The sequence below is a fragment of the Rhinolophus sinicus genome, linkage group LG02, assembly GCF_036562045.2.
Source record: "Rhinolophus sinicus isolate RSC01 linkage group LG02, ASM3656204v1, whole genome shotgun sequence".
Classification (NCBI taxonomy): domain Eukaryota; kingdom Metazoa; phylum Chordata; class Mammalia; order Chiroptera; family Rhinolophidae; genus Rhinolophus; species Rhinolophus sinicus.
In genome coordinates this window covers 162,907,660-162,919,770 of record NC_133752.1, presented here as the reverse complement: position 1 = coordinate 162,919,770, position 12,111 = coordinate 162,907,660, and the positions used below count along the sequence as shown (strand labels likewise).

At 37.4% G+C, this 12,111-nt stretch overlaps 1 protein-coding gene across 1 annotated transcript in view; it reads right to left on the bottom strand.

Annotated features, from left to right (window-relative positions):
- Nucleotides 1–6,392: 6,392 nt before the first annotated feature.
- TM7SF3 (transmembrane 7 superfamily member 3) overlaps nt 6,393–12,111 on the bottom strand; it is a 28,355-nt gene continuing 22,636 nt past the window's right edge. Inside the window, exons 9-12 of the mRNA XM_019737508.2 lie at nt 11,456–11,608; nt 8,287–8,384; nt 7,539–7,701; nt 6,393–7,007 (exon numbers count right to left, since the gene is read on the bottom strand). Coding sequence (XP_019593067.2) covers nt 6,745–7,007; nt 7,539–7,701; nt 8,287–8,384; nt 11,456–11,608 — 677 coding nt within the window. The 3' untranslated portion in view covers nt 6,393–6,744. The remainder of the gene's footprint in view (nt 7,008–7,538; nt 7,702–8,286; nt 8,385–11,455; nt 11,609–12,111) is intronic.

The following is a 12,111-nucleotide window of genomic DNA, read 5'->3' as shown; positions in this document are numbered from 1 at the left end:
GCCTTTGTTAGTTGGTGAACAAACTGAAGATTTTCAGTGACTGCTGAACATATCAAGATCTTTCAGAAGTGCTGTTGGCTTTCTGGATGATACTTCGTTAAATATAAATACTCCCAATAAATGTTTGGGAATGCACAAAATTATCCCAATTTTAAATATAAATTTTGCCACAATGTGGTGCATGTAAGATCATCATACTAAATGTAATCCTCCCTGTTTGGTGTCAGAGTTAACATATAGCTTATGTACCTACCGTTGAGACGTCAGCTTTAATGATTGCCTCTCTAACTTCCATTAATTTAAATTTTTGTCAAAATTCAGTTTGAAAGGCTGTAGAAATGTTTTATATGCACCATAGACAAAAGAATTTAATTTTAGCTAATTTACCATAATTAATACTCAGCTAACAATTGTCTATAACTTGCTAAGTATATGAAATATCGTTTCAGGAATGAAAGAGAAGGAATACTACTTTCTAAGAAAGAACTTATAAAAGACATATTTAGTAGGTTAAACTACTCCTTTGAAAAAATAAGTTTTGATTCTAAATCAGTAATGAAGGTGAGATTTTTCTCTTCTCTGGTTGATCTTTAAGGATATTATATATTTCATTTAGCTAACAGAGTTGAACTGTTTGGTTATTTTAAAGTAAATTGGGAACTTCTCTGCCTCATAAAACCCCCTTTTTTTTAAAGTAATTACTTTTAACAGATACAGAAAAAGTAAATTAAAATTTTCCTGGATCTACTCTTAAGCACCATCTATCTGGTCCTTATAGCCTCTAAGATTGTTCTGCTAACCTTTCAGTCAAAAGGGGTAAAAATGTCTATGGAGTTAGAAGTATTTGTTTTATTTTTTTTTTTAATATATATCCAATATATATTAAAGCCACCAGAAATAGAAATGTGCTTTAACATCAATTGAAACCTAAATTTTCTTTTGTGATGATTATAGAACAAAAGGATAAGATTATCAGATACGATTAAATATACTAATTTATATTAAATACATATTAAAATTAGCACAATAGAAAATTTACTTTTGAGTATATAATTGAATATTTACGTGGCAATTTTTATGTATAATTTCGTATATTGGTAAAAGTCAAGACTACTTTTCAGAATTTTTCTATCTTAATTTTGGGGTAAGTGGGGTTAATGGGGCTGATTGAATAGAAAAGGGCTATTGACCCAAACATGAATTTTCTTTTTTTCTCATTCAGAGGCCTTAATAGTTTATAAATAGATGGCAGTTTTTATTTTTTGACTTTTCTATTGCTTTTGGGGAAAGTATCTCTTAATTTGATGGCACATTCATTCACATAGTTTTTATCCCAAGTTAGAATTGAAGAAAATAAGCTACACTGTTGAGATTAAGTCTGAGGCAGTGAACTGAGGCAGCTCTATTATAAAACATTACTTGGTAAATAACTATTTTCGTAAACAAATAAGGTGAGTTAATTTATTCTTAGTCTTCTTACTTGGATATAATTTTAAGATCTTGGGTTTATAGACATTTACTCTATTATATAGCAACAAGTTTTTCCATCCCATACTTTTTTTTTAAGCAGAACCTTAAATTTATGTCTGAAGGTATGTAGGAGCCTATTTTATCAATAAAGATGAGTAATAAAAATTGGTATGCTCCCAAGTTAATTTTAAAACAATGCTCACCTAATTTATACTTAAATTTATTTTTAGGGCTTTTTATCTCCTTACCACAAAACTAATACTTAGCAACAACTTCTATCTGTATTTTTTAAGAATTGGCCAGCAATTTATTGCTGATCCTGCAAACCTTTTTATCATGTGTAAACCCCCAAAAGGTGTATCCAGGTCCTAACCTGCTTTAGCTCTAAATATGACCATATTTGCAAGTTAGTCTTGCGGATTTAAGGATCTCTAGATAAGATCATCCTGGATTTAGAATGGACCCTAAATCCAATGACTGCCCTTGTAAGAGAGAAGGAGATTTGAAACCCAGAAGGAGACAGAAGGAGAAAGCCATATGAAAAAAAATGTGGAGAGTTAGGCAAGTCAGTGAACCCTAAGGATTGTGAGGTGCCACCAGAAGAGAGGAGAGAGAAGCATGGAATTAATTCTCCCTCCGGGCCTCCAGAATGGACTGACGCTGACTGATTTCAGACTTCTGGCCTTCTTGATTTTCAGAACTGTGAGAGAATAAATTTGTTAAGCTATCCAGCCTGTGATCACTGACAGCACTCTAATTTATCATCTATCCACTATTTTTTATCTTATATAGGAAATGCAATTCTAAAAAACTAATTATGTACAACCTCACAGATAAAATGTTTTCTGCTCAAATTGATATTCTTTAATATCAAGGTAACCTATGAAATTTTTATTTCTAAATTGCCCCAATGATGAATGGAATATCAAAAATCCAGAACTTAATTTTTGGTGGCCACCATCTGTTTTGACTGCCATAAAATTTCTAATTGAAATTTGGAGGCACATTTTCTTTTTACCTCTGAGCTCCCAGATACAGGCATCCATGTTCTCCCCGATGTGCCCACCATGAACTCAGACAGGCCAGAGCATATCCAAGTTAGCGTGGGCAGTACAGAACCCATTAGCAGGAGCCTTGAACCTCATGAGACAGAATAAGCCTTTTAGCCCTTAAGGATTATAGTCAACAGTACTGTGTTATAAACTTCAAAGTTGCCAAGAGACTAGATTTTCTCACCACAAAAACAAAATAATTATATGACAGATATGATAGGGACATTAGCTAATGCTATTGTTATTGTAATATATGAATATATTAAATCAACACATGTGCACCTTAAATGTACACAATTGACTTACACAGTGTCAATTATATCTCAAAAAAAAAGAAAGTCCTATCTGCATTAGCTACTCAAAATGCCGAAAGCTGAGAATGGAATAACTGACTCCACCGGGGCACCAAAATGAAGGGTTGTGATGACTGGCTGGGCATACAAGTGAGATTCCACTGGGAGCTCTCCCTTTGAGAAGGGGAAGCCAGGCTTGTTTTGGCCTTCCCTCCTTTCCATGGAATGCACTTAGCCTCCTTGTGGTGTGGCTACTCCTACTCCTTTTCTGCTTCAGTGTCACTTCAAGGACTTCCTCCCCTGACATTCCAGACTCTACCCCCCACTCCATTATACATTTTCATTATATATTGTACCTCTTTTGTGTAACCGTTTTAGTATCTAGCTCATCACATTCTAAGCCCTGAAGAGGGACCATGCCTGTATTGTTTGCCATCTTTTCCTAGTGCCCAAAGCAATGCCTGACACTTAGGAACTCAACAAATATCTATTGAATGAGTGAAGATGAAATCCAAGTCAAAGACTACTATCACTGTTATTATTTTTTAAATTTTTGCCTCTTGTGTTGATGTAGCTTGATCCAGACCTGCCAACCTCCCCTAACTAAATGACTCTATTTTAGTCCATGGGTAAGCCCATGTTTCCATTTACTTGAACGCCTCTCTACCTCAATTTCATAGAGTGGTCCTTGCAAACAGCAGCCAAACTGCCCAGAGATCTTTCAGTCAACGATCATGGTAAAAGGATTTGTCAAGTGTATTAGTTTGACAGGGCTGCCATAACAAAAATACCAGACTCCATGCACGGCTTAAACAATGGAAATTTATTTTCTCAGTTCTGGAGGCTGAAAAGTCCAAGATCAAGGTTGGTTTTTCTCTGAGGCCTCTCTCTGCTTGCCCATGGCCCCCTTCTCATTGTTCTTAACGTGGATTTTCCCCTGGAGTCTCTGTATATTCTAATCTCTTTTTATAAAGACACTAGTCAGATTAGTTAGGGCCCATCCTAATGCCCTCATTTTAACTTAATTACCTCTTTAAAGCCCTCTCTCCAACAGTCACATTCTGAGGTTCTGGGGGGGGGGGAGGGAGTAGGGTTTCAACATACCAATTTGGAGGGGGACACAATTCAGTCCACAACAAAAAAGAAAACAATGGGAAAGCTCTGGCGGAGCCCCAGTTCTCAGAAAGTTAGAGCCAAGAATTCTGGGGTTTTAATGAAGGTTAGCAAGCATCAAATACATCAAGGAGTGAAATTTATACCAAAAAGTTCCATATGAATGCTGCTATGGAGATAAGTATGTATGGACATTGAAAATTTTTGAGTACCATCTACTTTTTGAAATGAGTAAGAAATGGCCCATGACCTCAAAGAATTAACTTGGAAAAGCACATTTTCACTACATAAAATTAGTAACTCCACCAAAGAAGAGATCGTGGCAATATTAACATTAGGAGCTTCCTACCAATTCACCAGAAGAAAATTGAAAATAATCAATGATTTACATTTTCATTATGATAAGAGTATAAAGCACATTTGGATAGGGAGTCAGCTATCCCAAATTTTGGATTGGCAATACTTTATAACTGACTTCATATCATTGACTCCTTGGTCAAGAATTTCCTCAGGTATGAAACAAAGGGGTCAGGTAACATGATCTCTCAAGTCCATTCCTGGTCCAATATTCTAGCAATTTCTTTGTTAGAATTAGTTTTCTATCCCATCTTCTATACAACTCAACTAGTCTACACCACTGATTAGCTGCAGTGGTTTGGCGACCTGTAGCTAACTTGTAACAGATTATTAGTGCCAAAACATTTAAAAAACAGTATAACTAATTACCCATATTAATACTACTACTTTTCTTCAATTTTGACACACTTGAAGTGCTAATGACATCAACACAAATTAATCCAGTAAAGACATCAGTTTGCCTCAGATTTCCTTCGTTTCCTATTATTTCATTTATGCTTAAACTGATTTTTAAAAATAATTGTTTGTCCTGATTAAATAATTTTATTTTTGTGGTTATGAAACTCTCCTCTCGTGTCTTGTTGCTATGGTACAAATATAGCTGGTAAAGAATTTTATAATAATGAGACTTTTAGCATTTTTTTCAAAATAGGTATTTATTTAAAAAATTATACAAACTGGCTTTTTATTACTCACAAATTATCATAAAAATATTTAAACAATTTGTATTCTCTAAAAAAGTGTTCTCTTTACATTCTTCATTGGCAGGACATTTTGATGGTATAGAAAATAACTCACAAACATTCCATATAACGTTGTTACAATGTATGTAGGGCAGAAGCCAGAATCCTGACAGTGAATTGTAAAAACTTTTTTTTCTTTAAGGGTTACAGCAGTTATATAAACAGTGAGGATTACAGAATAGTAAATGAACACCTGTGTATAATTTTTCAAAGCAAAATGATTAGTTTTATATTTTTCATTTTGTTTAAGCCTTTCCAAAACACTTTTAAAAGCAAAAGTTGAAAGTTTTCCAGTTACCTGAAATTCCAAAAATCTATTATACTTTGAAAAACTCAAAAGCAGCATCATTTCAGTAGTGGTTAAGTCACAAATGTGCACACAACACCTACCACCACCCTGTCACTCCGGCCTGTCAGAGTCACCAGCTTCAAGTCCAAGGCCAAGCTGGTGGCAGAGGCTCTGACAGTTAAGAGAAAAGGCCATGAGGCGTAGGATACAGCCCAGGGCATCCAGGTACTTTCTGGTGGTGGAAAAACGAGCAAAACTGAAGGGATTCTCTAGAGATTCCAAGGTCCTAATTTAAAAAGCAGATCCATTAACCACCTGAATAGTTTCTGGCTCCCTCACTTTAAAACACAGATGGTACAAGGCTTCATATAGAAGAAAAATCTTTTGAAAATGTACTTTACAGCTAATAACTAATGTAGCAGGCAGAAAGAACTACAAAATGCAAATTTTTAAAAGGTTACCTTATTAATGGGACTATAGATTAAGTAGGAGCCATTTGTATCCTAAAAAAACCATTTTCATGTGTCATCTAATGCAGTTTAAATTAGAGATTAGTCAAAACTAAAGGACCTTGAAAGAAAAAAACCAAGCCATTATTTAGAATATAAATAAATCATACATATAAAAGTCCTATTATCTATAAAAATTGACCTATTTTCAAGTAACTAAAGTAACTTAGCTATTTAAATTACCATTTTAAGCAATAAAAGGCAAAAACAAAGGGTATCTACTGAACTGTACAGTTAAAATGCTTAATACAGTAAATGTGTATTTTATCACAATTGAAAATAAGCGAAAGGGTGCCTTTTGATAATGTATACTAATGCAAACGATGCAACCAAGTCATCAGACTGCTTTTAGTAAGAATATCAGGTAGTTTTCCATCTTTCGTACTCTGAAGTGCAAAGGCCCAGTATGAAATCCCTAAACCTCCAAACAATGGCAAATATAGATTCAGTCTAACACTTCAACCACCCACTGTGCCCCCAACCCCCACCCCCCAGGTTTAGACAGACTGAGGTGAGAGAATTGTTTAAATAGTTATAAAAAGAAACACCAGAGCTTTGCAGGAGAATCAGGTTTGTTTGTTTTTTATTTTTATTTTTTTGTGTATCTATATAATGGAACAAGTTGACCATATAAACCAAAAGGTAATAGTTAAATATTTCAGAAACAGAAAATAACCTCCCACCACCAGCTTTTTGGTCATCTTTCTCACTATCACTTAGAATGATCACAACCTCCTTGGCATATCCTTACCCCATATCAATAAGGACACCACAATATCATACGAAGCTCAGATACCGAAGCCTGTTTTCTTATTAGACTTGCACTGGAGACTGGTGAAGCAGGCTGGACAGAAACACCAAAGCTGAGGCACTGCCCAACTTGTACTTCAAGATAACACTGACTGAGCCCTTTGGCATTTAGAGAAGCAGGGGTGTTCGCTCTCCAGCTGGCTGCTCCTTCTGGAAGAGCTCTCTAATCTGGGTTAATCGGCCGTAGAGCCTCTCTCGCAATGGAGGGATGTGGTAGCTAGGATCCAGAATGTTCGTGACTCTGCGCTCCCTCTCTCGTTTCCATAACTTGTATGGGTGGGGAGGAAAAGATGGTCGCCCTCGTTCACTCCGAATTTGTAACGTAATTCCACTGACAGCCAGCATCCCCCATACTGCCAGGATAATAAAGTCTAAAAAAATGGGGGAAAAGCAGTTTGAACTTTTGTATTTTAAAACCTAACACATATCTAACATGTAACCTTTCAGAGCCTAAATCTGTGTCATCCTTTCTTACTAATATTAGACTTTCTGGTGAGTTTGTCCAAACATATCATTTCTTCACTTGCAAACCAAGGAATGAATGAGGAAGCTACAGTCTTACTACATTTGAAAATAGGAACTGTCTATATTACTGGGAATTGACCAGGTAAACCTAAGTAATCCTGGTTTAGAAATTTCTTAACAAAGTTCATTTAGTAGATTTTTAGAAGTATAAACTTCAACTACCTTACAAATTTCAATTCTTTCCATCTGGCATAAGTCATCATTAACAGAGGACTCTAATAACATTTGTATGGTCTAAGTTTCCTCCTTGTATGAGATTAACTTTTTTTCCAACCAGTGAACCTTCTTTCCATCTAGTTACCAAGAGCTCTTGTGAGCACAGGTGGTCTAATATTCCTAATTGACTATCACTCTTAATGTTGGATTTAGAATCTTACCATTGGTTTGAAAAGGCACATTTGTGAAAGCGCTGCGGAAATGAGTGTTGAGTGCTCTCTTGAGTACATTCAAAGTGATGTAAGAAAGGCTTGTGTACAAGTAACTGTCAATGGCCAAGACCACCGAATAGGAGCCAATGAATCCACAAGTAACTATGTTCAGCTGTGGAAAAGTGGGAAAGATTAGGCTTCACCTATGGCAGAACAAGAATAGTTTCTAACTCTCATCACTGGCTTCAATCACAGGGAGTCACTTCCATTCCCTCGAGGAACATGAAAAGGGACGAAGTATTAGAGCTGAATAAAGGTTACCTGAAAAGATAAACTGAAAATAATCTTCGACACCCAGTGAATTCTTAAAACACAGTTTACCTTATATAAAAAATATCTTCCCTGTGTTAAGAATTTCAACAGTATAAAGTTTAATTAGATGAACCATTTTTCTGGAGAGACAACTAATGATCCATCAGGTTGTTGCATTATAGTGAGCCGTACCTTCTCTGCTCCCACAGTTAAATGCATATTAACAGTGATAACCTACTCCACTTGATTAAGGAAACACTGTATGGTAATCATAATTACAACTTCTCTTGCTTTCATAGTAACATGGCAATTTAAAATCAACCATCATACAGGTTATCATAAAGCTCTCCCTAGTGAATAAAACATGCAAAATGATGCTGTAAGTGAACAAATGAAGGTCCAGGACAACATAATGAATAAATCTGCCTTTTGGTGAAACACTTACCATTCTTAGGCAGCCCATGAAAACTACTGGGATGAGAATCGCTATACAAGAGAAGGTCACCCAGAACACACCATCATTACGAAATACTGTTAGGTTTCCTGAAAAAGCAAACAGAAATCAAGAGTAAACAACAGGTTCAACAAGTTAAATTTCATTTTCTCAACATCTGAACATGGACATTCATCAAAGGTTTAACGTTAACACCCGGGAATATGGTGACAATTAGAAATGAAGTCTGATTGTATCCATTTAAGTGTCAATGAGGTCACCTTTGAAGGATGTGTCCTAGAAGGTCAAAGGGTGGGAGGAAAATCAGGAAGGTAAAGGCTCTGCATTTATTACCAGGATAATTTGGAAGAGGCTGGACTAGTCCAAGCTCTTCCATTCACTAGTTGTGACGCTGGGCCTCAGTTTCCTAACCCATAAAACGAGAAGATTGAACCACTTCATCTCCAAGCTCCAAATCATCCATTCTAGCTCTAATTTTTATGATTCCATGATTTTGTACTGCAAAGTAAAAAATACAAGTAAATGGCATTCAGAGTTAACCATATGAACTCCCACCCAATATAAGCAGCAACATCCATTCAACAGATTTTTGCCATCAATGCATTTCCTGCTCAGCCACTGCATACTGCAAGACTTGATTTCCTAATCTATCAGAAAGATAGGAGCTGACCACTAATCGGCTCCTACAAAACTTTCTCCAAACTGCAGCACACCTTGGGTTAACCCAGGATGAATACATTAGAACTACCATTTATAAATTAAGTTGAAATGGCAAGAATTATAAGCCTGACAGTTATTTAATACTGACACTGGCACCATAATTCAGTCCAACTGGAGGTGGCCCTATATCTTGAGACCCACTCCTGGCAGAGTGGGAGTTCTGCAGTGAGAGGACCTGACCTTGGAACCCGTATTCTCAGAAAGTAAATTGTAACATGCTGCAATGAGGTGAATTTATGGATCATATTTTCTAATTTAATTATACTAACCTGCAAAAAATATATAAGGTGTGATCAAAACACATGGTGAAGGTTTTAAATTAACAAAAAATTTATTACAGTAAAAGACACATTGCCATTAACCCCCCTCAAAGTACTCCCCCTCACTTCGAACACACTTATCACATCGTTCTTGCCACTTTCTGAAGCAGTTCTGGAAGTCCTCTTTCGTGAGTGTCTTTAGTTGTGCTGTCGTGGCTGCCTCGATGTCCTGAATCATTTTGACTTCGGGGAAGAGCCAGAAGTCACATGGTGGCAGATCCGGTGAATAAGGTGGATTAGGACACACCATAATGTTTTATTTGACAGAAAGTGACGTATACCAGAAGCAATGTGTGACCCAAAGCATTGTCATGATGGAGGATGATTTATAGCACACTTTAAAACACACCTTCTCTCAACTGTTGCTCACACCTGACTGACTGCACCACACACACTGTTTGTTATTAGGGTTCAATGCATGGTTTCCTGTATTGAAATGTAGTCCATGTCTTTCCATTGGATGGCATTCAGCAGCAGCATTCACCGTATTGCTTGATCACAACAGAAAGGCTCAGTGTCACACATCACTTCTGGTATACTGCAAATTTTTGTCAAATAAAAACATATGGTGTGTTCTCATCCACCTTATTCACCGGATCTCGCACTGTGTGACTTCTGGCTCTTCCTCAAAGTCAAAATGACCACGAAAGGAAAACGTTTTGAATCAATTCAGGACATCGAGGCAGCGGTGACAGTGCAACTAAAGACACTCACGAAAGAGGACTTCCAGAACTGCTTTAGAAAGTGGTAAGAACGATGGGATAAGTATGTTCGAAGTGAGGAGTATTCTGAGGGGGATTAGTGGCAATGTGTCTTTTACTGTAATAATTTTTTTTTTTAATTTAAACATTCACCATAGTTTTTGATCATAGGTTTTATGTTTTCCTCCTGACTTCAAAATTTATGCTATTTCTACCCACCAACAGCATATTAACTACTAAGAATTCTAACCCATCATCCCTCTACGATCCAAGCATTAACAAAAGCGGGGGTGGGGGAAGGCATTTAGTATTTGATTTAGCACATTTAGAACCGGCCCTATACCTGCACTTTCAACAAACATCCCTGTAAATTTGTCATTTAGCCAAGTCTAAACAACACTACTTTGCAGGTAGATAAAAAGCTACCTGCAGGGGGTGCTGTGGGAATGAACTTGGCTATAGGTTTGCTAAAATCAGAACAATGGGTGTGAATGGTCAGAAAACACACAGGTTGTCAATTCTTTCTGGTCTTAAAAAAAAAATCTTTAGCAAGGCAACTGCACTCCGTTATACCCTGAGTTCTCAAGAGCTGATAGCCTCAAGATACAGGTATACTTACATTTAACATTCCCATCAACTTTAATCTGTAATATAAGAACCAAACATTATCACAAGAATAGCCTTAATAGAGTACTTCGGCTTCTTTTGAATTTTTGACAACAATTAGGAAACGTGAGTTATTGCACAACTGCAAAGAAAGTTAACTTAATAGTTAGCCAGGTTTTAAATATTGATAGAAATTGAATTACTTGAAGAAAAAGTCCCCAGAACCATCCCTGTGCTATAGCCCTAGGATGACTACAAGTAGGTACCTTGGGACACTCGAGGTGTGGCAAAGGGTGGGAGAGGAGCTTAGGGGTACAAGAAAAGACTGGGAACAAAGTACCAGGCCCCTCAACTCAGCTGCTATCAGAGCAGCACCAAATTTATCTGTGGGATAGTGGGTTTCTGCTTAAGATTCATTTGAAGAAAGAGTTCCAGGGTTTGAAAAAATGAAAGAACAAAAACCACTGTTTTGCCATATGTTAAGAATCCCCTTTACCTCCATTAATTCTAACAGAAACACACACACACACACACACACACACACACACACACACCCCTCATCACAACAAATAGGTACAAAGTTACCTCTAAAGACATACTAGAGGTCCTCTAGTACAGGGTGCCTTTGAGGAAACAAGGATTCTTATTTGTGTTGGCCTTCCTAAAAGTGTCACATCATCAAATACAAATCTCCAGAACTCTACCCGAGAAGGCCCCAAATCCCTGATGAGGCAGTATTTGCACCTAGAGAGCCCAAATAAGATCTTTCAAACAATGAACTGAACACACAAACATCAGTTACACATTTCTTACCCAGTGGAGTGAAGAAAGTCACTGACGAGACGAGGAAGCCCAGCACTAGTCCAACGCACAGCATACAGAGCATGAGGATTCCAAATCGCCACCAAGCAGCTACCAGGAAAAGCCCACCGACGCTTCCAGCGACGGCTGTCAGAATCAGACGAACTGCACAAGGGAGACGAACTGTTTGGCCAGAGGCAGCTTTCCCGACTGCATGCTTTAAACACAGGACACCACTGCCAAAGCCGTCCTTAGCCTGTCTGTTGGTCAAGCACCAACAGAAGGTTGGTGGACTCTTCAGTGGTGCCATGAAACCTGCACAGGCTGCCTCTAGGGAGGGGAACAGTCTGACGCATGGAAACCAGCCAGAGAGCTAAACCTCCCAGTACAGTCACAGGCGTGGCTTGGCACAACCTATAAATTGGGGCTGAGGAAGAAGGCGGGTGGGTGACAAGCATTCTGTTAAACGTGACAAGGAAGGAGGAGCTGTGTTTTTTTACGGTAAAGAAAATCTTAACGTTTTGATTGTTTTAAATCTCATATTTCAATATACCACATTGCTGGAACACAGGTTTATAATCAATATGGCCCTTCACTTCCGAGTACCAAGTCATTTTCAACGCAGATTAAAAACTTGGAAAAGAAAGGTCTGAATGAGTAGTTTAAAA